Consider the following 27744-nt stretch of genomic DNA (forward strand, 5'->3'; position numbering starts at 1 on the left):
ACTAGTGAGAGCTCCTGCAGATACCTTTCCTAAAATCCCATGTCTTACAAATATCCTTTCTCAAAAAAAATGCCCTCCTTGCCACACCAATCAAACTCCCAAGAAATTATTTTACAGACCTAGAAAAAATAATAACAAAATTCATCTGGAAGAACAAAAGGTCAAGAACTTCAAGGGAATTAATTTTTAAAATGCCATTGAAAATAACCTAACTGTGCCAGACCTAAAACTATATTATAAAGGAGCAGTCATCAAAATCATTTGGCACTAAGAAATAGAGTAGTCGATCAGTGAAATAGAGCAGGTTCACAGGACAAAATAGTCAATGACTACAGCAATCTAATGTTTGAGAAACCAAACAAGATTTAGAAAGAAGATGGGGTATGTTAGAGCAGATAACAAGAACATGGTCAGGTTGGGGAGTGTGGAAAGTGGAAGACCTCAGCTTTTGGGATAGAATTCACTATTTGATAAAAACTTCTGGGAAAATTAGAAATTAGTATGGCAGAAACTAGGCACTGACACACACCTAACACCATATACCAAGATGAGGTTGAGATGGGTTCATGATTTAGACATCAAGAGTGATATTCTAAGCGCATCAGAAGAACATAGGATAGTTTACCTCTCAGATCTGTGGAGAAGGAATGAATTTATATCCAAAGAACTGGAACTTATAATTGAACACCAAATAAATAATGTTGATTATATTAAGTTGAAAAAGTTTTGTACAAACAAAACTAATGCAGACAAGATTAGAAGAGAAGTAATCAATTGGGAAAATATTTTTACATTTAAGGATTCTGATAAAGGCCTCATTTCTAAAATATAGAGAGAATTGACTCAAAATTATAAGAAATCAAGCCATTCTCCAATTGATAAATTGTCAAAGGATATGAACAGACAATTTTCAGATGAAGAAATTGAAACCACTGCTAGTCATATGAAAAGGTGCTCTAAATCATTATTGATCAGAGAAATGCAAATTAAGACAACTCTGATTGAATAAGATGACAGGAAAAGATAATGATGAATGTTAGAGAGGATTTGGGAAAAGTGGTACACTAATAAATTGTTGTTGGAATTGTGAATGGATGCAATCATTCTGGAAAGCAATTTGGAACTATGCTCAAAAGGTTATCAAACTGTGCATCCTCTTTGACCCAGCCAGCAGTGTTTCTACTAGGCTTATATCCCAAAGAGATCTTAAAAAAGGGAAAGAGACCCATGTGTACAAAAATGTTTGTGGCAGCCTTTTTTGTAGTGACAAGGAACTGGAAACTGAGTAAATGCCCATTAGTTGAGGAATGGCTGGCTAAATTATAGTATATGAATGTGATGGAATATTATTGCTCTGTAAGAAATGACCAGCAGCATGATTTCAGAAAGGCCTGGAGAGACTTACAGGAACTGGTGCTGAGTGAAATGAACAAAACTAGGATTTCATTGTACACAGCAATGACAAGATCATATGATGATCAATTCAGATGGATGTGGCTCTTCTCAACAATGAGATGATTCTGACCAATTCCAATGATCTTGTGATAATGAGAACCATCTATACTCAGAGAGAGGACTGTGGCAACTGAGTGTGGATCACAGCAGCATTTTCACTTCTTTTGTTGGTGTTTGCTTGGATTTTATCTTCTGTCTCATTTTTCTCTTTTTGACATGATTCTTTTTGTGCAGCAAGATAATTATATAAATACATATGCCTACATTGGATTTATATATATTTTACCATATGTAACATATATTGAATTACTTGTCATCTAGAAAAGTGAGTGGGAGAAAGCGGGAAATTTGGAACACAAGGTTTTGCACAGGTCAATGGTGAAAAATTATCATTGCATATGTTTTGAAAATAAAAAGCTTCAATTTAAAAAATGAGAAAGATAGATAAAGAAAAAATTATTTTCTTTATCTTTTTTCTCCTTCCCCTTTCCTCTATGTACCACTTGAGTTCAAATCCTTCTTCTCATTCTTATTGCTGTGTCAGCCTTGATAAAATTTCACCTTATCCTTAGTTTTCTCACCATAAAATGGGGATAATTAAAGTACCTACTGGACCTAGTTCTAGTGAGAATCAAAAGGGATGTGTATAACTTCCTTTTCAAACCACTGAACACTATAGAAGTTACATTAGTGAATTTCATTTTTACCCAATGTGGTTCTTTTGGGAACAATAGCCATCAAAGATGGCACTGCCCACGGAGATGGCTAGTTCCAGAAATGATTGCGATGAATGTGCCCTGAGTCCTGTGCCCCTAATATTAGTGCCAGGCTGAATTGTCTTGAAAATTGATGGGATAGGGCAGGGGAAGGAGGTCATTTAAATAGTCTGTTCTATTTTTGATTCCAATAACAGGTGGATTGTATGGAAGCTTTTTTTTTCTCAAAGGTGCTTTCAGCATTTTGCAGATGCTCCCCTTCCCCCTCCTTCTCCTGTTGTCTCCAGGACATAGGAAGAAGGAGATATTATTAGTCACCATTTTAGCAAGGGAGCAAGGTAAGCAGAAAGTGTGACCTGCCTAAGGTCATATTTCCGCAGGAACACTCCAGGTTTTCTGCTGCCCAGCTTGTCCCACTTGATGTTGCTGTACTACAGTCCAATTCTGCAAGCAGATCTTAAGCTGATTAGGATATTAGTCTTATAGGTTGGGACCAACATTGGAGGCACTTCATCTAAAACCTTCACTTTACAAATGGGAAAACTGAGGCCAGAAAGAAAAGTAAGTTTCCTGTAGTTACACAACAAGGATTCGAACTCAGATTCTCTGATTTCAGATGCACATTTTCCCCACAGAACAGGCTACTTCTCACAGAGTAGATCATCAGATAACATTTAGGAAAACTTGTCTTTAAATACTCTTTAGGATAGCTGGTGCTGTGATGCAGTTTTGTTTTTTTTTAAAGCCCTAGATTTGGAGCCAAAGAACCTGGGTTCGAAACCAGCTCAGCTGTTTATTACCTGGATGATATTAAACAAATCGTTAACCATTTGGGGGTGTGAGCTATTTCATCCATAAAAGCTGGGGTTGAGCTGTTTAGTGGCCCAGAGGGGCCTTAAGCGCTTGTGAAGCTAAGCCTTGGTTTTGAATCATGGTTCTGCCATTTTCTGCTTGAACAGCCACATGGGAGTCCCTTAACCTGGCTGGATCTCAGTTTTATCACTTTTGAACTGAGGGCTTAGATTCAGTGATCTCTGACGTCCTAGCTCACTTCTCTGAAACTCGATTTCTTCATTTATAAAAGGGGAACAGATGTTCCTGCAGCCTCACCTTTAAGGGCTATTGTGAGATTGTCTGTAAAACACATTGCAAACCTTGAATCTATACAGAACCAGCAGTTCTCGTCATCTTACTTTTTATTAATTGCTCATTTACTATTACTTTGTGTAGCAAGCATTGGACGAAATCATCACGGAGCTACAAAGTTTAGGTGAGAGAACATCCCAATGCTTATCAACTCTCTGAGATTCAGGGGCAGGGAGATTGAAGTGAAGGAAAACCAAATTCTCCTTGGCGTGAGCCAAGCCATACTCAGTCAGCTTCATGGGCACAGAGCCTCTGTGGGGCGCATGGAGGGAGTGTGTGCTGCAGCAGTGCCTGGCCTTCTGATTGGCGAGATGGCCCCTCCTGCTGACCTACATGTCTCTTCACAGAAGAATTGTGGCCTTTGGCAAAGCAGCAAGGGTAAGAGCAAAAGTTTGTGAGTCCTGGACTGCAGGGCTTTCTGGGATTTTTGAATCTTTGGGTTATTTTGGGCTATTCCAAGGATTCCATTTTGATTTGATCCATTTGATTTTGAGGAGTGAGTGTCTTAGAATTTCAATCTGTTCTTCTTGGTTCTGTCCGTGAAGCCCAAGCAAGGAAAATTTTACCTTTCCTATTTTCCTCTTTTTACATGAGTTCTTAAGTACTTGGAAACCTCTTATGTGACCCACTTACTTCTTTCCTCCTGCAGGTTAAGGATCCCCAGATCATCAACCAGTTCACCTTTAAGATGGAATTAAGATCCCATAATTATATAATACCTTTCTATTTTGTCAGAGTCTTTCCTATAATGTGTCCAGAACTAGACATAGTATTTCTCAGGCTTTCTGACCAGGGAAAAGCACAATTCTTGATTCTGGAATATTATGCCTCTTATTAAAGTCTAATTCTCCTTGGGCATCCAGGTGGCACAGTGGATAGAACTCTGAACTTGGAATACTCATTTTTATGAGTTCAAACCTGGCCTCAGACACTGACTAATAGTGTGATTGTGGGCAAGTCATTTAACCTTGTTTGCCTCAGCTTCTCATCTGTAGAATGAGCTGGAGAAGGAAGTGGCCAACCACTCCAGTATCTTTGCCAAGAACCCCAAAAGGGGTCACAAAGAATTGGGCATGACTGAAAATGACTGAACGACAGCAAGGTCCTCCCATTCGTTTGACTTTTTTTCTTAGTTCTCTTTGTTGGGTCTTCAGATTATTCCCATTAGCCATGGGTATCCCCCATGTGATGCCCAGTGGTCTCTCTCATACTATATCATTTAATGATCCTATTAGCTTCTCTGAATTCAGTTTTCATGTTTATAAAGATAATTCCCACATTTTTCCTTCCAGCTTCAACCTTCAGCTCTCCAAGTTCCTCTCTTGTTAGCAATTTGAACTAGCATCTCGAATTCAATTTGTCCAAAACAGACCTTATAGTCTTTTCCCTAAATCCTTTTCCCTCTTCCAAGCTACTCTATTATTGGCAAGAGTACCACCATTCTTCCCATTGTGCAGACTTACTTCCTTACTATACTCACTGCACTCAATTGGTCTATTGATAAGTTTTGTGGTTTCTACTTACTTTTCCTCTATGTCCCCTCTCTCCACTGAGAGCTGCTGCCCCAATTCATGCCCTCATCATCTCATGCCTAGATTCTTGCAGCAGCCTCCTAATTGAACTTCCTAAATTGTCTCTACTCAATCTAATCCATCTTTGCAGCACTAAAGTGACTTTACTAAGTGTGGATCTGACTTTGTCACCTCCATGTTCAGTAAATACCAGTGGCTCCCTCTAATCTCCGGGATTAAAAATAAAACTCCCCATTTAGCATTTAAAGACCTTCACAATCTGTCCCTCCTACTTCCTCATGTTCTCATACTTTCCTCCTCTCCACGTACTCCACGATCCAGTGGCACTGGCCTTCCCATTGCTTCTCAAATATTACCCCATCACAAATGCCTTGATTCTCGTGTCCTTTATGCCCCAAATGCTCTCTTCACCTCTATCTCCTGGCTCCTTTGGATTCTTTAAAGACTTTGCTCAAATTCTCCCTTCTATAGGAAACCCTTCCTAGTCTTTCTCTGCCTCCCTCCCATGGTAGTGCCTCCCTTTTGAAATTCCCCACTATATACAAACTGAGAAATACATAATATTTGAGTAGGTTGTCTTCCCCATTTGATTGAGATCCTTAACAGCAGGGATCATGTTTTGTCCTTTCTTTACTTCTCTAACACTTAATACATTACCTGGCACATAGCAAGTACTTGATTAATGTCTATGGATCGACTGACCTACGACCTCATTAGCTCCTTTGGCTAATGTCGCATCTTAATCCCATTGAGCTTGCAGATTGAATAATAATCATGCTTTTGCCCCACACCTCCTATCTTGCATGTTTTAAATTGATTTTTTGAAACTGAAGTCTTAGATCTTATCTTATTCCCCACTGAATTTCATCTTATCAGATTTGGACCTTTGAGATCTCATCAGATCTTAACTCTGCTACAGAACACAATAGCTATGACTTTCAGCTTAATGTCATCTGGAAATTGCCTAAGTTTGTCACTTAGCCAGCTAAGTGGTGCAATGGAGAGAGTTCTAGGCTTGGAGTTAGGAAGACCAAAATTTGAATCCTTCTGTAGCTATTTACTGGCTTATAACTCTGGACAAGTCATTTAATCTCCCTTGGCCTCAGTATACTTATTTGTAAAATTTGTGTAAAAAAATTGTAAAATGTAAAATTTTGTGAGGATCAAGTGAAATATATGTGTAAAGTGCTTTAGAAAGCTTAATATTCCAGGATAAGTGTTTGGCTCTCATCCAATTCACTGATAAAAAATGTTAAAGCACATGAACCTATCGGGTGTTCCAGTGAGACCTGTCTCCTTATTGACATTGAGCACTTAGATCTGTTCATGCAACCAATTTCAAATCTACTTATCTTCAGCGTGGATGAGCTCACAGCTTTTCATCTCATTCGCAAGCATCACGTGAGAGACTGTGTCAAAAGCCATGCTCAAATCTCGATAAATTGTGTCCATGGCATTTCTGTGATCCATCAGTGTTGTTATTCAGGGGAAAGAGAAAATAAGGCCATTCTGGTTTTCGTGAGGAAGCCATGCTGGCTTTTTGTGCTCACTGCTTCTTCTTCTAGATGTCTGTATCTAAAAATATATTGCAAGCTAATAATATCTTCTTGACTTTTGGCAGTAACGGAAATTAACTTCACTGGCCTACAGATCACAGACAATACGCTGGCTTTCCTGTTTTGACACTTAGTAAATATGCCCTTCTCCAGTCCCGCAGAAGCACTTCATCCATTCTCCAGAACCTTGGTTTTCTTTTTTAAAATTAACTTTACATGTTTTATTGATAGTTCTTGTCTTTCAGGCCACAATTATTTCCATTCATGTTTTTGCAGTCTTTCAAAGATCACGGGCAATTGTTTAGCACCTATGTTGTCCAAGTCCTCCCAAGTGCCCTGGGATATAATTTGTCCAAATGAGTCAATTCAAAATAATAAGTGGCATCTAATTGTCTCTTTTCTTCCATGTATTCATTTCAATTCCATATTATCTATTTTCTCTCTTTTTTCTAGTCCAAAGTTCATTCTCCTTGAGGGAAGAAAGAGAAACAAAATGAAGAGCTTAGAAATAACCAGCATCATTTGTACAATTTTACAGTTTGCTCTTTTGAGCTTCTTGAAAACTCTGTGAGATTGATTTTAATAATCAGTTTACAGATAACTAAACAAAGGCTCAGTAGCTTATTCACAAGCATAGGGCTGGAAAGTAGCCAAGGAGAAAACTCAGTATAGTCCTTCTTAATGACAAGTCCAAGTCTGTTTGCAATTTCATGCTGCCTCTCACTTTGCCTTCTCTAAATTGCCTGTTAGTATCATGCCTTCCCCACCAAGTTATGTCCATATCCTTTTTTGATCCTTCACTTTTCTGCAATGCCTTCTTTCATAAACCTAAGCTCATTCTGTGCATTAGAGTCATTAACACTCTTAAATGACCACGTCACCGATTTATACTCTAAATTGTTACCTGTCTTTGCTTCTTTTTCTCTTAAAATTTGAGTTGGCCACTAAATTCCCTGTGTATCTCCATCGATTTTTAGTATAGTTCTTCCTTTTCTTCCTCACTGGAATTGTTTATATGTATTCTTGAGAACTCCCCAGTTCTCTTCAATGGGCATGCCTTTTATGTTTAGCCAAAGGATCCTATGTATCTTTTAAAAACTTTTTTACTAAACCCTTGAAAATCTGCTCTCCCCAGATCAAGGATAGTTATATAACTCAGCCTGCCTTTTTCCCTCCTTTATCATGCATTACAAGATAGAGTGATTTCTTCCCCCCAAGGTTCTCATTATTTCTTCTTTACCAGTTGGTTTCTTTTTTTTTTTTCACAGAATCAGTTCCAAAAGAGTTCCCTTGTTCCCAGCCCCCTTGTTGCTACCTCCATCTTTTCAAAGATGAAATGATCATGAAGGCAAGAAAAGCATTTATGAATGCTCTGTTTTTTGGTGTAGAACCCTGGAGGGGGAAATAGTTTCCATCTCTCAAGTCACGGGTTCATTTTAAAAACCAGGACCAGATTTTCCCTTTTCATTTATCAACACCTCCATGTTTGTGTTCTTTCTCTTCCTAGTCTCCTTTTCTAGTCCTCTTAAAATGAACTTTTCAGTGTCTTCAGCTTATCTTTCCCCCACTGATTGCTATTCCAAATATGTACTGAATTTAAAAGTGGGCAAGATAGTTAGGGATCAATGTAAAAATCACATGGGTTAAAATCAATTATACAAATATGAGAAGGTGGAGAAATGATCAGATAGCTTTTCATCTGGAAAAAAAAAGATCTAAAGGTTTTAGTCTTATCACAAGTTCAATATGACCCAGCAGCAGGATGGCAGCCAAATAAATGTGAATTCTCTCAGGCTGCATTAAGAGAGGCACAGCATCAAGGAACAGGAAGGTGATATATTCTTCCCAGGTCAGGTCATTAATTTGTGGAGCATTTTATTTAGTACTGAGCATCATGTTTTGGTATATATCTTAATAAGCTTAAAGGGAGCAGGGCAGGGTAATTAGGATGGTGAAGGGCCTTGAGTTCGTAACACATATGGATTGTTTGTAGAAAATGGAGATTTTTCGCCTGGAGTAAAGTAAATGGGGACAAGGGTTGGGGATGTGCATCATAATGGTTGTATACAAGAATTATGTCATTGAAGAGGGATTCAACTTTTTCTGTTTGACCCCAGAGCGTAGAACAAGGAGAAATTGGGTAAAGGTGCAAAAAATAGGTTTCAGCTGGATATTAGAAACTATGTGCTCCCAATGAGAACCACCCCCTTCTAATGTAAAACAGGCCACCTTGGAAAGATCTCCAAGCAAAAACTAAATGACAAATTGTCTGGAAAATTGTATAATGGGGATTTTTTATCAGGGAAAGATTGGACTTCATGAACTACATAACTTCTGAGATCTCTTCCAACTCTGAGATTCTTTGACTCTCTCATTCAAATTATCCTTCTGATTATTTGTGGTCAAAATAAGTCATTTGCTCCATAATTGAAATACCAGGAAGTAGATCCAAATCCATAATGTGCCAAGGACAGAGCCCTCGGATTATTCCTTCTCTTCGTTCCTATTGCCCAAGTGCTGTAAGTAGAAAAGAAGTGGTCTCATTGTCAAACCTTGAACACCAGAAAAATAAACCGAGTTATTCTAGGCCTCATTTCTGCCTTACTGCATGGATAGCATCAAGAGTTAGACAAAGAAAGCCCTCTAGCAATGGGAAAAGTATAAAAAGAGCAAAAAGGTCTATCCTTAGGCATTTAAGTTAAATGTCTGATTCTGATGTCTGATGTCTGATTCACTCTGTTATTGTTTGGGACCTTGAGAAACTTTTTCCATAGTAAAGTGTGATGACCGCGCTAGCACCCCAGACACCCTAGAATCAGCCGGAGTCAGGATAAGCTAAAGTCCTTAGTCTTTATTCTTGGTCTTAGATGCAGGATTGAACAAGATGGAAGCAGAATCTCTGCAACTGCCTTCTCCCTTATCTACTGCCAAAGAATGACTCTGGCTCATCTTACTCCACCCCCTAGTTCCTCCTACAATCCTCTGTATACATCAATCATTGAGCCAGCATGGATAGTGGAAACGGACCATTTTCCAAGCACATGCCCATAGAGTATTGTCCAATCGGTAGTTAGCCTCAAGTGCTCAGCAGTCCCAACCTCAGTGCATTGACTCAATAGTTTCAGCCCTCTCCAGTAAAGTACTTTGTAATCTTCTAGGCAGAAGGTAGACAAGACCTTGAGGTGACATAATTAAATATATATGAACAGATTTTCCTCACCACACAATCCCTGATAAGTGGTTGGTCCTCCAACTTCCTCTTGAAGACCTCCAAGGAGGAAAGACCCACTATTTCTCCACATGGACCATTGTACTTCTGATCTGCTGGTGTTATTAGAAAGTGCTTCCTGATATCAAGTTTACATCTTTCTCTCAGAAACTCCCCCTTTTTGTTCTTTTTTCTGTCTTCTGGGACCAATCAGACAAGGCTAAGCATTCTTTCACTCGTTCTTCAAATACTTGAATAAACTTATCATGTGCCACTATGAATCTTGGCTCCTTGAGCTCAAGTCTTCCTGATTTCAGAACCAGTGCTATACCACTGTGCTATCTACTTTACCTATATCTTTATTCAAAATATGATAAAAATATTGAGTAGTGTAGAACAAAGACATGATTCCTAGGACACTTCAGCAGAGATCTCCTTTCAAGATGACATTATTACATTAATAATTACTATTGGGGACTGGTGATTCAATCAATTTTGAATTCACCAAACTCTATTCTCATCTAACTCACATCTTCCCACCTTATCCACAAGAATAGTATGAATAACTTTGTTAAGTGTTTTGTTGAAATTGAAGCATACAGCTACACCCAGCGAAAGGACTCTGGGAAATGAGTGTGAATCACTACATAGAATTCCCAATGCCTCTATTTTTGTCTGCCTGCATTTTTGTTTTCCTTCACAAGTTAATTGTACACTATTTCAAAGTCCTTTTCATCTTGTGCAGCAAAATAACTGTATGGACATGTATACATATATTGTATTTAACATATACTTTGACATATTTAACATGTATGGAACGACCTGCCAGCTAGGGGATGGGACGGGGAGAAGGAGGGGAAAAATTGGAACAAAAGGTTTTGCAACTAATCAATGCTGAAAAATTACCCATGCATATATCTTGTAAAAAAAAAAGCTATAATAAAAAAATTGAAGTATAAGGATTTTATAATATGCTTTTGATCTATGAAGCCTGTTATCCCATAAGAGAAAGGATTATGCATTCTGTATTATACATTCTTTTTTTCCTCTCAAGAGTGTCTTATTTTTCCAGTTACATCAAAAGATGGTTTTCAACATTTACATTTTAAAGATTTTGAGATCCAATTTTTTTCTCCTTTCCTTCTCCCTTTCCCCAAACAGCCAACAATCAGTTATGGGTTATATATGCACAATCATTTTAAATATATTTTCATATTTGTCATGTTGTGAAAGAAAAATCAGAACAAAAGGGAAAAAAAACATGAGAAAGAAAAAGCAAGCAAACAAAAGATGAAAGTACTATGTTTTGATCCCCTTTCAATCTCTATAGATCTCCTTCTGGATGCAGATGGTATTTTCCAACCCAATTCTGTTGGATGATGCTTCAATTCATGTAAATCCTTCAAGGTTTTTCTGAAATTAGCCTGCCCATCGTCTCTTGTAGAACAACATTGCATTACTTTCATATACCAAAATGTATTCGGCCATTTCCCAATTGATGGACATCTATTCAATTCCAGTTATTTGCCACTACAAAAAGCACAGCAACAAACATTTTTGCACATGTGGATTCTTTCCTCTCTTTTACAATCTCTTTTGAGTTACTGACCCAGTAGTGACACCGGCTGAATCAGAGTATGCACAATTTTATATGCCTTTGGCCATTGTTCCCAAAGGCTCTCCAGAATGGGGGGAACATTTCACAACAACCAACAATGTACTAGTGTCCCAATTTTTCCACATATCTTCCAATATTGAGGCATGAGGCATTTTTGATTATTGCTTTCTTTCAAAATACACACCAACCATCCTTTGAAAATTTTACCAGTAATGAAAGTCAAGATCCCTGACCTATTATAGTTTATAGATGCCAGTTTCTTTATTTGTCTGAAACTTGACACTTGTCCCATTTTCCATGATGTTTCAACAATTAAATATCTTGGAATACATTTTGTGTATTTTGTTCATCACAGTCTAATGTAAACTCACCGAGGACCATGAATTATGCCCTTTCATCTTATCACATTTTCACTTGTCTTGGATTTCAATTCCTGTTCAGCCTTCTTTATTTAATTCTTCCCAGGTGCTTCTAAAGTTCCTCATTATAATCTCATTAATCATTCTGCTTATTTGCTGCTACTAATTGTTTGGCATTTCAACTCTTTTCCTCTGATATGTCTCATGTTCTATGCATGTATTTGTCCCTCCCTTCCCCCATCTATAATCCCATAGCTCTAGAAAAGGGCAGTGATATTTTTCTCTTCCCTGGAAAAGAAAGACTTTTTGAACAGGATACACAAGATTACTGATTAAAAATCTGGGGGTCTATTCTCTTTTCTCTTAATGTTTTAATACCTCCTTAACATGAGACAATAGAACTTGTCATTTAAAAATGCTAGTTTTATGAGGTGAAAATGATACAATATTTGGAGTGTTCGTGTCTTTTGTGTAAATTGATTCTGACATTACCTAATTAAAAGAGACTAAGAAGAATCATACAAGCTCATATTTACTAGTTGGAAATTTGAATGAAGATGTGATTTCATCATTTCTATCGGATTTCCTCCAATCAATTAATCAACCAGTATTTATTAAGAACCAGCTACATGCTCGGCACTGTGCCAGGTGCTGAGGCTACAAGTTCAGAGTTTTAAAATCCTTATTCATAGAGAGCATGTATTCGAATGGGGAAGACGACAAGCATTTGTAAATGGCTATATAGCATGAATAAATATACACACACACACGTGTGTGTGTATGTGTGTGTGTGTGACTTAAATTTAAAATTGTTTGGGAGGGAAGGTGCTAGTAATTGAGGGGATCATAAAAGATTCTATGAAAAAGATATCTAAATTTCATCTTAAAGGAAAAAAGGGAGCCTGTAACACAGAGGTAAAAAAGAGGTCTCCTAGATATAGGAACAGCAAGTAAAAAGATAAATAGGTGAGAGCTGGAGTGTCATTTGTGAGGAACAAAGAAAAGGTTAAATTGGCTGGATCGATGAGTGTGATTTAGGGAGTTATGTCTTTGGAGGCTAGAATAGTAGGCTGGGACCAGGTGGTATAAAGCTTTAAGGGCTAATTGGAGGAGTCTTTATTAGATTCTCTATGCAAAATGAAGCCATTGTAAGTGATTGAAGAAGGGAGTCACAGGGTTATATTTGTAGTTAAGGAAAATCCTGTTGGTAGCAGTATGAATATATTCTGGAGTGAGGAGAGACTTGAGGGAGGGAGCCCAAGCAGGAAACTCTTCCTCTGAGAGATGATGAGGACGTGGCTTAAGGGAATAACTGTGGAAATGGAAAAGAAGGGTCAGATATGAAGCATGATGCTGATCACAAGCTACCCATGTCTGCCCCTCTTGTGCATCTCTTGCCACATCGTTCCACAAACCCTCTATAAATCACTTGATATTGTATGGGTATCAGAAGGGCTGTCCATTCTTTATCCCTCATTCTCCTCACATGATTGGCCCATCTTCTCTGGCCATCCTTGGGATCCTAGAATCATAGACTTCGAACTAACAGGATCCTCAGAGGACATCTAATTCAAAGTCCTCCTTTGACAGTGTAGGAAGCTAAGATCCAGAGGTGAATTCACTTATTTATGGTAACACAGGTAATAAGTAATAGAGCCAGGATTCTAACCCAAGTCCCCTGACTCCAAATCCAACTTCCATTCCATTGCTCATTCTGTCATTCCATCAATCATCTCTTTCTTGATGCATTTCACCCCGTTTTTGTACAGTTATCCTCTGACACTATGTAGCAGCCTGGTTTGAAGAGAGCCACATCCATCAGAATTGTTCGTCATATAGTCTTGTTGCCATGTATAGTGATCTCCTGGTTCTGCTCATTTCACTTAGCATCAGTTCATATAAGTCTCTCCAGGCCCCTCTGAAATCATTCTGCTGATCATTTCTTACAGAAAATAATATTCCATACCATTCATATCTCATAACTTATTCAACCATTCTCTAGTTGATGGACAGTGACAGTTTCCAGTTCCTTCCCACTCCAAAAAGGGCTGCCACAAACATTTTTGCACACGTAGGTCCCTTTCCCTTCTTTAATATCTCTTTGGGATATAAGCCCAGTAGAAATATTGCTGTATCAAATGGTATGCACATTTTGATAGCCTTTGGGCATAGTTCCAAATTGCTCTCCAGAATGGTTGAATCAATCCACAACTCCCTCAACAATGTATTAGTGTCTCAGTTTTCCCACATCCCTCCAACATTCATCATTATCTTTTTCTCTCATTTTAGCCAATGTGAGAGGTATGTAGTGGTACCTCAGAATTATTTTAATGTGCATTTTTCTAATCAATAGTGATTTAGAGCACCTTTTACATATGACTAGAAATGGTTTCAATTTCTTTATCTGAAAATTGTCTATTCATATCCTTTGACCATTTAGCAATTGGAGAATAGCTTGAGTTCTTATAAATTTGAGTCAATTCTCAATATATTTTAGAAATGAGGCCTTTATTAGAACTCTTGAATATAAAAATATTTTCTCAATTTATTGCTTCCCTTCTAATCTTTTCTGCATTAGTTTTGTTTGTACAAAAACTTTTCAACTTAGTACAATCAAAATTATCTATTTTGTGTTCAGTAATGAACTCCAGTTTTTCTTTGGTCACAAATTCCTTCCTTCTCAACAGATCTGAGAGGTAAACTATTTTTGTTTTAATTCACTTATAATAGCACTCTTTATGTCTAAACCATGAAGCCATTTTGATTTTATCTTGATATACGGTATTAGGTTAATGCCTAGTTTCTACCATACTAGTTTCCAATTTTCCCAGTAGTTTTTGTCAAATAGTGAATGTTTATCCCCAAAGTTGGGATCTTTGGGTTTATCGAATACTACCTTGCTATAGTCATTGACTATTTTGTTCTGTGGACCTAACCTATTCTACTGATCAACTTCTCTATTCCTTAACCAGTACCAAATAGTTTTGGTGACTGCTGCTTTATAATATAGTTTTAGGTCTGGTACAGCCACCTTCATTTGTGTTTCTCTTCAATAATTCCTTTATAAATTCTTGACCTTTTGTTCTTCCAGATGAATTTTGTTTTTATTTTTCCTAGGTCAGTAAGATAGTTTCTTGGGAGTTTGATTGGTATAGCACTAAATAAATCAATTATTTTTTTTATTGTATTCACTTGACCTATCCACGAGCATTTGATATTTTTTCCAGTTGCTTAGATCTGACTTTATTTGTATGGAAAGTGTTTTGTAATTTTGTTCATGTAGTTCCTGACTTCCTCTTGACAGATAGATTCCCAAATATTTTATATGATCGACAGTTATTTTAAATGGAATTTCTCTTTGTATCTCTTGCTGTTGGATTTTGCTAGTGATGTATAGAAATGCTGATGATTTATGTGGATTTATTTTGTATCCTGCAACTTTGCTAACATTGTGGATTGCTGCTAATAATTTTTAGTTGATTCTCTAGGGAAGGGGAAGGGATATTGAGGATGGTCCTATGGAGAGAGAGCTTGCCATGGATTCAGGAAGATGAGTTCATACTCTGATCCTCTGATCAGGAATTGATCCTGATCAATTCCTTAATTTCTTAACATACCAGGTAATGCTCTAAAGCCATTAGTTATAGATCAGTGGAAGGTCTGCATTATTGGAGGAATTTCTTTACTGAAACTTCCATGATATTCACAGGTTTGAACACAAAATTCAAATATCTATATCTGCAATTAGATATATAGAGACATATATTTACATATAGATATATGTATACATAGATTAACATAGATGATAGCTAGCTAGATGATATAAAAGTGTATCTAGATATGTAGACATTTATATAGGGGAAAAGAATACACATTTACAGAGCACCTACTGTGTGTCAGGCACTGTGCTTTATAATTATTTCATTTCATCCTCAAAATAACCCTGGGAGGTAGGTGCTATTATTAACCTTCATTCTAAGTTGAGGAAATTGAGGCAAACTCAGGTTAAGTAACTTAAGAAAGATCATATAGCTACTAAGTGTCAGAGGCTGGCTTTGAACTCAATTTTCCTGACTCCTGTCTGGACTCTGTTTATAGTTACCCCAACTATGTTTGCACAAAGCAATTCAGGATTTATCTTCCCCGTTTTTTTGTATCTCCAGGGCCTGATATCTTTTTAAGTGCTTAATAAATAATATTTGATTGATTGATAGTAGCAAATTGGTCCGAATAGTGAACTCTAAGCCCAAAGACCCATCTTTTTACTTCCTCACACTTAGTAAGCCTGTGATCTTGGGTTAGTTTCTGAGCAATGGTCTTCCCATCTGGCAAATGAGAGTAATATCTGCCCTGACTATGTGAGAATCAACAAGAGCCTAGATGTGAATATTCTCAGGAAGTTGTGTGTCTCCATGCCAGTGTAAGGCTCAGTGTATGGGAACAATCAGAGCTACGTCCAGAGTTAGAAAGGCCTCTATTGGCCTCTAGTCCATCTATTACTGGGTTAGGTTCTTCTTGGCAAATGCTCAATGAGGAGTCAAAATCTACTGAGTTCTCCACACAGTTCAAGCCACTGTGGAGGGAGCATTCAATGTTAGGAAGCTATTCCCGACATCATGTCAAAATGGAGCTCTTTGCAATTGGCACCCGTTACTCTCTGTCCTGGTCTCCAGAATCAAGCAAAACAAGTTAGCTCTCTTGCCTATGACAGCCCTTCTTCTGCTTGAAAGAAACTCCCATTCCCCAACCCCTGCCCTCAGCCTTTTCTTCCCTAGGTCAAAAGCCACCAGTGCCTATAGGTGATCACATATAAATGGCATGAATTCAAGACCCTCTCCATCCTGGTACTGCCTTCTCTAGATGTTCTTCAGCAATATCCTTTCTCAAGAATGGTACCCAGGGCAGAAACCCAAACTTCACACCTCTTGGTTTGAATCCAGTTAAAAAGCCATGTATTTAAACCTTCTTACGGGCAGGGCACTCCTTAGCAGCCGAAACTACGAAGATGAAAGTTATTTTTTACTTAATTCCTAAAAAAAGGTAATCACCTTACAAAAATGAATATCATTAGCATGACTTTTACAATGTCCCTCCCACTTTAGTTTTGTTCTCATTTTGTTTATTCTCCAGTGTCAGCCTAAGTCAGGCATCAAGCATTTTTATGGGCCTGCAGTGTGCCAGACATTATGCTATTATAAAGGAAACAAAAAAGTGAAATAAGCCATGCACTCAAGGACCTCATGCTGGGTCACTGACACTATGGATCTTTCTCTCTTCCTTCCCCTCCTCGCCCTCCCCTCCTCCTTCTCCTCCTCCTTCTTATCCTTGTCCTTGTCCTTCTGTGCTTCTCCTTGTCCTTGTCTCCTCTTCCTGTTCCTTCTTCTTTGCTGTTGTTTTTGTTCTTCTCTTCATTCTCCTTCTCCTCTTCTTCTGCTTCCTCCTGCTTTTTCTCTTCAGCTTCTTCTCCTTCTGTCTTCTTCTCTTCTTCTTCCTCTTTCTTCTCCCCCTTCTTCTCCTCTTCCTTATTTCCTCCCCCCTCCTCTTTTTACTCTCCCCTTCTCCTTCTGTCTCTTTTTCTTCTTCCTCCTCCTCTTCCTCCTTTCTGCATATAGATTTTTTGACATAGATCTAGATCTGGAGATCATATTTTACACAATCTATCCTCCTTTGGCCATTTATCTCTGGCCCTCAATTTGCTTCCATTATGCAATCCTCTCCCATCTATCTTTCACTGACCCCCAGCTAGTTGGGTGTGCCCATTGGTAGAGGTCTTGAGATCTCAGAATTTCAGTTTCCTGACATAGGATGTTTGATGGAAAAAGGGAGAGAGGAAGGAAAGAGAAGAATTAGGGAAATGGAACAGCACCCATGACGACTTCGGGAAAGAGGAGTTGATGGCCCAGAAAATATGGGACAGACATGGTCATACATGGAAAGGAACTTCTAAGATCACACTGGCTATCTTCAGGAATACAAATTTTTTTTTAGTCTTGCCCCTTCATTTTACAGATGAGTAACTGAAGCCCATGAGAGTCAAGTGGAAGGACCAAGGTCATGGAGATGACAAGGCTAGTGAAGAGCCTTGAATTTGTGCCATGGGATCTGAAGAAACTGGGAATGTTTTGCTGGAAGAAGAAAAGACTTTAGATCTGAAAGTTGACTTCAAGAATTGTCAAGGCTGTCACATGCAAATCTTTGCTCTGCTTGTCTCCGGGAGAGGAGTAATGAATAGAAGAAACTGATTCAGACTCATTTATATGGGAATACTTATTAACAATAGAAACTGCCTCAAAGTGGAAAGGGTTACACAGGACACCAGGCTTATCCCTCTTACTGGACACATTCAAGCAAAGGCTGGATGATCATTTGTTGAGGAAGCAATTTTAGGTGGTCTCAAGAGTTCCTTCCACATTTCATAGTCTGTGATTCTATGTGGCTGGTTTCATTTAAGATAGCATCATGGGTCATGAACCAACAATGGACTTTTTCAGAGTATTGTCCCCCTCTTTTGTATCTGGTATCTCTGTATTTATCTGGTCATTTTAAATGATCAGAAACCTGATTCCAAAGACTGGGCTCTTTCTGCAGGTTCAGAGTGCTCAGCAACATATTCTATAGACATTGTGATTGCTCAAATTAAGACTTGCCCAATTCTCTCTCCAATGGATATGTTCTCAACCCATCTGTGTTTCCCATCCTATAAGTCTCTTGTCCATATCCTCCCAAAAAGTTCATCACAGGAGGTACTTCCAGTGTGTTATAGACCCTTTTCAATTTCTCCTGGCATTGTGAAAGTACCAGCTTCCACTTCTCATCCCTTGCTCTCACCACACGACCAGCTCATCTTCTCTTCCACACACTTTCTGGGTACCGTCCTGTTCTTCTTTGGCATTCCTACTTGTTTATATGTTGCAGCTTGCTCACTCCTACCGGGTCTGGTATTCATAATGGGCATCTTGAATAATACTTTGGAGCTATATGACAGCTGCTCTTGTTAAGGGGAAGATCTTTCAGAAATGCTCTATTGTGCTCAGCCTGGGATCACAATGACTTGTATTCCTCAAAGCCCATTACTAGAGTGACATTTTGTTTTCTTTGTGCACCAGGTTCTTCAGAAACTCGGCAAAGCTGATGAAACAAAAGATGAGCAGTTTGAGGAGTATGTACAGAACTTCAAACGACAAGAGGTGAGTCCCTGAAATCTTGGTGAATTCACTGCTAGTTCCCATGTAACTAGGATATATTCAGACTCATCAGAAAAGGCAGGCAAGGTTCCTGCAGATGCCAGGGCAGCAGGCAGAACTTTGTCAGTGTTTTGTAGAAACTGGGGTCCATTCCAAAAGATCAAACAGGAAGAAGGCCCTTAATTTAGGATGAATTTATTCTAGGACTTTTGCAAAGCTGATAACAAATTCAGCTAAAATGAATGATAGTTTTTTTTTTAATGTACACAACTGTAATTTAAACATTATAGAAAATTCTGCCCATCTTGTGTCTCTTGTTGCAAAGATCCTTCAGTAGATGGCTTTGCTTAATGTAAAATTATTACAGAAGCAGATGTAACTCTTCTATCTCCTAGATCCCCACAAGGATTTCTGGAGCCTAAGGAGGCTCTTTCAATGCAGGATTTTAAAACTGTAATCTCCTAAAAGGCAGGGACTTAACTGGCTTTGTACAACAAGGCTAAGTTTGAAAAGAAAAACAAAGTATAATGTCTGGGAAATGAAATGACTTTTCAGAATTTTAATGTGATGACTAAGTTAAAGATTGTAGAAAGTAATAAGAGTGAAAAGCGATTGGCAGAGAAAAGATGAAGAAATGGGAGACAGGTGCACTTCTGTGGGTGATGAGTATTTCATGTGTCTTCACTTACAGTTGGTGTAGTAGTTTATTTAGCTTTATTTTTAAAAAAATGTAACAATGGGCATATGGAGAGTTGACTGGTTCAAGAAAAAAGGAATTAATAAAACTTTAACGCAGGAGGAGGAATAGAGAAATGGGGCCCAGGACCCCTCAGTAGAACTTTTAAATCTATTTTAGACAGTATGATAGTACTGATGAGTTGGATTGTTGTTACTTTGGTTATATTGGCCTGATCCAAAGTTCACAACAGGCTCGGGAACCTGGGAAGCAATAGCAAATTAGAATTGTCCGAGAATCAGGCTCAAAGGCCTTATTGACAACATTAGAACATGAAAACTACCTGAGAAATATTGTCTTCTTCATGTCTGTTGTATGACAAAGCTGAGTGTTGTACCAGTGGCCCATCTCATCACTTCTTTCCTTGGAGAATCAGGTTGATTGTCTTAAATCAGGGTCCTCAAACTTTTTAAATAGGGGTCAGTTCACTGCCCCTCAGACTGTTGGAGGGCCGGACTATAGTAAAAACAAAAACTTTATTTTGTGGGCCTTTAAATAAACTTCATAGCCCTGGGGGAGGGGGATAAGCATCCTCAGCTGCTGTGTCTGGCCTGTGGGCCGTAGTTTGAGGACCCCTGTAAAATCGTAGGAAGTCTTCCTATCCTCTTTCCACAGGAAGGATTTAGCTGGCCACTGTCACTTAACCCCAAGGAAAAGCCCATCTCTAGTTGAGCCTTAGAACTCAGGCAGCTTGTCTTAAGGACTGATGCACTGAACTTTCTTAGGGATGCACACAACAGGGGACTTAAACAAGATCCATAAGCAGAGCCACCCAAATAGCCATTTTCTTCAGAGCCACATGTATTTGTTCAAAGAGATCTCCCCTGGCCCTCCTCCTCGTGTTACTGCATTCAGTTTACTGCCAAAGGATATGGATCAGTTTAGAAACATGAATCCAGAGACTTAGGCTCTCCTGTTTTCAAAGGCTGCCTTCAGAAAACCTCAGAGTGGGCAACTCCAAGGATCTTCTCAGAGCTATTGGCAGTGACTGCTGCCTCCCTGCCCCCACAGCTGTCTTTCTGATTATGGTGACGGTAAAAATCATTGAAGAGGAAATTGAACTAGGAGTATGGATTTTTGGGTTCTAGTCCCACTTCTGGTCACACAGTGACACATTATTCTTTTCTTTTAATATGTATACAATATGGGGTTTAGAGAAGGAGTTTCTAAGAATCCTTCAGTTCTAAAATTCAATTATCTCTGTCTTCTCTCTCTGGGCCAAAACTGGGAGAGGGAAAATGGGAGAATGGGGAGGAGACTATAAGCCTGGAGGAAGAATAGTGTGACCCCTGTACACAGTTTACCCAGTTTGAAGATATACACTCTGACCTTTTAAAAATATTTCAGTAAATGTTCTGAGAACTGGTACACCCCTCAGAAGGAACCAGTTATTTTCACCTGCTTAATGACATTTTCATATCCCCAGTAATCCAGAATTCCAACCTTTGAATGCACCAAGCCGTGTGGTTGTTTCCAGGAGGAGGACTCATTTGGCGTGGTTTCTGCAGGGTGACCTTTTGCGGCATCTCTCTGGGTTCTGTTGTCAGGGCAGGCTCAGATTGGTGGGATCTCTGAAGAGTAATAAAAATCACAGAGTCTGTTTAGCCAGCACCTGGCAGGCTACCTTTTCCTACTTCCAAAGTCATAAGGGGATGATTTTTTGTGTTTCTTCTCTAGCATTTAGCCAATAGAGTATGAAAACAACAACCAAAGCAACGAGTATTTATTAAGCATCTATCATATACCAGACACCGTGCTAAGACAAAGACAATCCACGTTGCCAAGGAGCAGGGACAACACAAAAGGAACTACATCCAAATGAGCTATGTATAGAATAAATCAGAAGTAATCAGCAGAGGGAAGGCATTAGTATTAAGGAAGATCAATAAAAGCTTCTCGCAGAAGATAGGATGCTAGCTGGGACTTGCAGACAGTCAGGGAATTCAAGAGATAGAGACGAGGGGGAGAGAAATACAGACATGAAGAACAGCTAGAGAAAATACCCACAATGAGCAGAAGGAGTGTTTTGTTTGAAAACTAGCAATGAGGCCATTATCACTGGGTGGAAGAGTCTATGGGGGAGAGATGAAAAGAATAAGAAGATTGGAAATGGAGGAGGGGGGCTTTGAATGCCAGGTAGAAGATTTTTACTCTTTGTTCTTAGGATAAAGAGTAGTGAGAAAGCTGGGGTGGAAGGGTGGCATTTTAGTTTTAAGTTTTCTGGGTTGAGAAATATTTTGATATTATGGAAGAATAATTGAACTCTTTCTTTCTTGGAGATGTTAGCAGATAGATTTATAAATTTGAAGGGATTTTTGAATAAGAAATGTATTCCTTAAAAGCCAAGTATAAGCATTTGGGAAGGATTTAATTGTATATATAAAACCATATATACAATAATAATAATTATATAGCTATATATAACTATAAACTATATATAACTAAATAACTATATATATAACTATAATTATAGTAACTATGTATATATATAAAATACCTACTATGTACCAGGCACTCTTCTTATCTCTGGAGAGGTAAAGGAAGATGAAAACAAATACACAAAAAACAGTTCAAGAAGTTTATAATTCAACAAGAGAGAGAATTTTATGCAGATAGGCTATATATAAGATAGATAGGATGAAAATAAAGAAGGGAAAACACTAGAATTAAGGCCTATTAGCAAAATCGGAAGATTTTGAAGATGGGATTTTATCTGGGACTTGAAGAAAGTCAAGGAAATCAGATAGCAGCAAAAATGAGGAGAAAGAACTGGCATGGAGACAGCCAGAGAAAAACCTATATTGTGGAGATGTAGGGTCTTTTTTGAGGAACAGTCAGGAGAATGATATCATTGGATCAAAGACTATGCATCTGGGAGTAAGGTGTAAGTAGACTAAGGAGGTAGGAAGGGGACAGATTTTGAAGAGCTTTGAATGACAAAACAGAAGGCTTTATAATCGATCCTGGAGGCAAAAGTGAGTCCTTGGTATTTATTGAACAGGTGGGTGACATGATCAGAATTGCATATTAGGACAATCCCTCTTGGGGCTGAATAGAGATTGGGATAGAGTGGCGAGAGACTGGAGACAGGAAGAGCACCCAGGCAACTATTCCAATAGTCCAGGTATGAGATGATGAGGGTCTGCACCAGGATGGGGGCAGGGGCAGAATAGAGAAGGGGGTGGATTGGAGAGATGCTACAGAGGGAAAATCTACTTAAGTTAATTAACATAAGGATGTTGAAGAAGGAGAATGGCTTCTCAGAGGAGAGAGGCTGAGATCTAAACCTTGAAGAAACATACAGATTTGGAGTGGTGGAGATGAGGAAGGAATGGGCGACGGTTTATGTAAAAGCAAAGAGACTGGAAAAAACATGTCAGGTGAAATAATTGATTGCCTATAAGCTGACAGGGTATATCATAGCACAAGATTGTGGAGGATTTTGACACTAGACTGAGGAGATAAAATCTGATACGAGAAGTGATGATGAGCCAGTGAAGCTTTATGGGTAAGATGAACGATATTACTGACCTATGAGTTAGGAAGATTGTTTTGGTGACTGGTGAAAGTTGGATTAGAAGTAATTAGTTCCAGTAGTCCAGTGGGTTTACTTTGTCCCATAAATATGACTGTCTTCCTGCCGCCTCTATCACCAAAAGCAGACCTGTTTTTTAACTTAAAGTCCATGACGATGGCTCCAACTCATCTTCCCAGACCTAATGTGTGTTCCTCCTTTTCACACACTCTAGAATTGAATCACACCGAGCTTCTTGCTTTTCCTCCCACTTGACATTCCATGTTCCATCACTGTTCCTCTGAATGGAATGTCCTCTATGCCTAGGATGTACTTTTTCCTCCTTCCCTTTTCTTCTTTGAATGATCAAGCTCGGATCTGTCTAATAGCACCTTTACTTCCTTTTGCCTTGCTGCTAGTGCTTCTCCCTCCAAAATGATCCTTTGTTCATTATGTGTATCATTGGACTATATTTATACCTGTAGATAGCATTTCTCCATAGTAGAATGTGAGTCCTTTAAAGGCAGGGATAGTTTCATGTTTATCTTTATTTTCCCAATGTTTAACAAATGGTAAATGCTAAATGCATCTTAATTGAAGGACAAATACGATCAAAAAGTATTATTTTATGTGGGAAATAGGCATTTAGAACTGTGCCAGACCTGATTCCCAATGCCCTGGTCCTTTTGGCATCTACTGCAGTGTGAACTGGGGTACTTACCTACGGTCCTGGTTTGGCTCCAGACAGGTCTGCTCCTTGTAATCACAATTTTTTGCAGATTTGTCTTCCATTTCTATTTCCATCTTTATCACATTACATTGTAAGCCCCTTGAGAGCAGAAAAGACATGGATTCTGAATTTTGCTTTTAAATATTTTTAATGTCTAGCCTAGGGTCTCATTATGAGTTTAATAAATGTCTGTTAAATCAAGCTAGATAGATCATCCTCCCAATCCTAATGTGAACCATGCATGGAAATGAGAATGCCTTCCATTTTTACATAGATTATAGCCAACTCATCCTATAAAGAGAGTTGGGACCATATTTTTCAGCAACTCATGAATAAGTAAGTCTTCTGTCCTCAAAGAACAAGTGGTTAGATTCAGGGTTTCTAATTAGAAAAACCAGCATTGTATATTCCCTTAGTTTTCTTGCCAGTGAAAACTCATTGGCTATTACTTTGGTAGTGATATGTGGGCTTTGGAGGAAAGGAAGTGGGTAGGAAGTTAACAAGCAAATTAATTCAGGTTCTTATACAAAAAAAATGGAAAATGAATGATCTTATAAAATGCCAGCAGAACAAAGCACAAATAGCCCCATTGCTAATGTCTCAGTGAAGGGGATTAAAAATGCATGGAAAGCAAGGCTGGGTGCTGTCCTCTCTACAGTGTTGGAAAACCAATGATTGGTGAGAACACATCGGAGGACCAATAAGAGCCACAGAAAGAGTTCTCGGCCTTGTTGGCAGGACAGCCAGCCTTTGTGTGAGGCTGTAGTTTTGTCTGGGATTGTGTGGGGAGAGTAGTCTGTGGAGAGGGGGAGGGGACAGTGTTGAAGAGGGAAAGAATAATAAAGTTCATGGAAGGAAAAATCCTCATGAGCTCAACTCCATGGAACACTGACTCTGAAACTGAATTTGCCCCTGGTTGGCCTGCACGAAGAACAATAGCAAACCGAATCTCAATTTTTAAATTAATTTTTTTTTGGTTAACAAATATTTCTTTTCTCTTCTTCTCACTTTCTCCTCCCTTTATTGAAAAAATAAATCAAAATCAAAGTAAATATATATATATATATAATGAATATATGGAGTCACAGAAAACAAATTTGCAGGTGAAAGTTATTCTATTAAGAAGTGGTTTATGCTCGTGGGTTAAAGGGGCAAAATTTTGCAGAAAACAGGATCCCAAGTCAGAGAATCTTATAGAAGATCTTATAGAAGTGTCAGTCACATAAGACCTCAACAAACTAGCCCATTCCCCAACCCAGATCCCTGGGATATCTTGTTCCACAAGTGCCCCCTCAAACTTCTACCTGAAGATCTTCAAGGAAGGAAAACCCTTTCTCCCATCTCCAGAAAGTTCATTCTACTCGGGGACAACTCTGATTGTTAGGAAGATCTTCCTGACCTCTATTCTCAATTTTATTCCTTGAAATTTCCACCCATTATTCTCAGTTCTTCCTAGAAGGCACTATGGCTCTCCTGTCTCAAATCTCCAAGTCTTTGCCCCCGTTCCTGAAGCCTGCCTATTTGGTTATTTTTGTCCATTTTTGGATGACGATTGACCCCTAGAAAGGCAATTTGATATAGAGGGTAGAGAATAGCCTCAGAATAAGAAGGTCTGGACTCAAACCTTTCTGCTACACCAATGAGCTGTGTGACCTTGGGCAAATGTATTAACCTTTTGTTGCCATCTCCTCCCCTCCTTCTCCATCCCAACCTCAGCCCATTAACACTCTCACTTTCTGAAATGCAGTGCACTGGCTGGTCTGTTTTAGTGAAGGGAGTATTCTGAGCTTACATGCTAACTGGCAAAACAGATCTTCTCCAGAACGTAGCTCATCACTCAAGCTCAAATATAGACAGTAAAACAGTTTGATGGATTCCTTTTGTTTGGAGCTGAGCTTACCAAACTTGTTGGTCAAATCTGATTAAAATTGTCTGTGTATTATTGATAGGATATTTTATGTCTTCCTTCAATTTTTGACACTTCTTTAAATTAATGTGACATTATTATAGGGCTGACAGGTGAGGAATGGACTCCTGTAGAGAGCGGAGACTATCATGAAGTAGAGTTCATGAAAAAGAATAAAGACATTTGCTCTTTTTCATGAACTCTACTTCATGACAGTCTTTCAGTTAACCTAAGGTTTAAAAATTCCATGAGTCTTGTGTTTAAAACAGTATAATTTTTATCATTTGAGCCCTAGTCTCTGTCATGGACTGGGCTAACATTTTTAAGTGAGAGCTTTCACAGTTCTGGTTTATTTTCTTACAAAAGGAAATCCAAGGACACATCAATGTCTGGCTAAATTTTTTTCCCCAAAAGGGCCCCAGATCCTATGTAAGGATTTGGACTGACAGACACTAAATCTATGGGTCATCATTTATTCAAAGCAACAAAAAGTGCCAAATATTCTTGTGCCCAGGTTCCTTGACCACCAGGAAAACTTGCCTCCATTTCCACGATCTTATTTTAAAAATATTTCCTGAAGTCTAAATTGTAAAGCTCCCTTTAGCACAAGTTTTTTCTCCCCTTTTTAAAAAGATTTTTTATTAAAAGTTTTGAATTCCAAATTCTATCTTTCCTTTCTCTCCTCTCTCTTCTCTTCCTGCCTGAGATGGTAAGCAATCAGCTATAGATTATACATGTGCAATTATGTAAAACATTTCTATATTAGTCATTTTGTACAGAAGACTTGAATAAAAGAAAAACAAACAAAACAAAGACATTGAAAATATCATGTTTCCATCTATATTAAAAAAATATCAGCTTTTTCTTTGGAGGCAGATAGTATGGTTCATCATTAGTTCTTTGGCATTGTCATGGATCATTGTATTGCTGAGAATAAGTCATTCATAGTTCTTCATTGTACATTATTGCTATTGTACAGTGTTCTGGTTCTGTTCACTTCACTCAGCATCTGTTCATATAAGGCTTTCCAGGGTTTTTCTGAAATCATTTTATCATTTTTTATCCACAGTAATATTCCATTACAATCAAATACCACTTGTTTAGATATGCAACGAGACAGTCTGAGTTGGCCCATATGACAATGGACCAAATGTCAAATTGATTTAATTCTCCAGAATTAAATGAAGTTGGACTCAGGCTTAAGATCTGTCTTAACAAAATCTCTGGCAACAGTTGAAGTTCAGAAGGAAATAAATCATCAAAGAGATGGGGTTTAATGAGGGATCTCACTAAACCATAACTATTATGACTATCATTCTGCAATTGATGGACTTCCCTTTGATTTCCAATTCTTAGTCACCACAAAAAGAGCTGCTATCAATACTTTTACATAAATAGGTCCTTTCCCTTTTTGTTGGATAGCTTTGGGATATAGAACAATCAGTGGTATTTCTGGATCAAAGGTTATGTACAGTTTTATAACCTTTTGGGCATAATTCACATTGTTCTCCAACATGGCTGGATAAATTCACAACTCTGTCAACAGTGGATTGCACGCTTTTGAGGGAGGGCTTTAGAGTATCTCAGGATGTCCAGTACAAGGAACCTGTGCTATCCTGGATGCTCACTATCTGTTTGACCCCTCTGGGCTTAATTAAAATTGTCATAGGCAGCATAGTGGAGAAGAGAGCTAGATTGGGAGTCAGGAAGACTCCCACTTTAAACATTTAATTGTCTGACTCTGGGCAAATCATTTTACCTCATTCAACCTGAGAATAATAGCTCCTTTCCCCCAGGGTTGGATCTATGTGATGATACAGGCAACGTACTTTGTAAACCTTAAATCACTGATGGAAATTCATGCTATTAGGATTACGGTCCTGCTACCTAATTGTTCTACCTCTTAATGGTCCTGCTTCCATTTAAATCTAGTGGCCTTTAAACTTTTCCAGGTATTTAGTTTGTGACAGTTCTGAGAGACTGGGTGGAATCACTTTGCCATTTGAAGAGATTCCCACCTCTATTCCATTCCATTCCTGCTCAGTTCTCCCCAAGTAGCTCTTGATGGATATTTTACATTTAAT

At 38.5% G+C, this 27744-nt stretch overlaps 1 protein-coding gene across 2 annotated transcripts in view; it reads left to right on the plus strand.

Annotated features, from left to right (window-relative positions):
- AMPH (amphiphysin) overlaps positions 1 to 27744 on the plus strand; it is a 184780-nt gene that overhangs the window by 60475 nt on the left and 96561 nt on the right. For both annotated transcript variants that reach the window (XM_051978706.1, XM_051978716.1), the window contains exon 2: positions 18697 to 18777. In XM_051978706.1, the coding sequence (XP_051834666.1) occupies positions 18697 to 18777 (81 nt within the window). The remainder of the gene's footprint in view (positions 1 to 18696; positions 18778 to 27744) is intronic.

The sequence above is a fragment of the Antechinus flavipes genome, chromosome 1, assembly GCF_016432865.1.
Source record: "Antechinus flavipes isolate AdamAnt ecotype Samford, QLD, Australia chromosome 1, AdamAnt_v2, whole genome shotgun sequence".
NCBI lineage: Eukaryota > Metazoa > Chordata > Mammalia > Dasyuromorphia > Dasyuridae > Antechinus > Antechinus flavipes.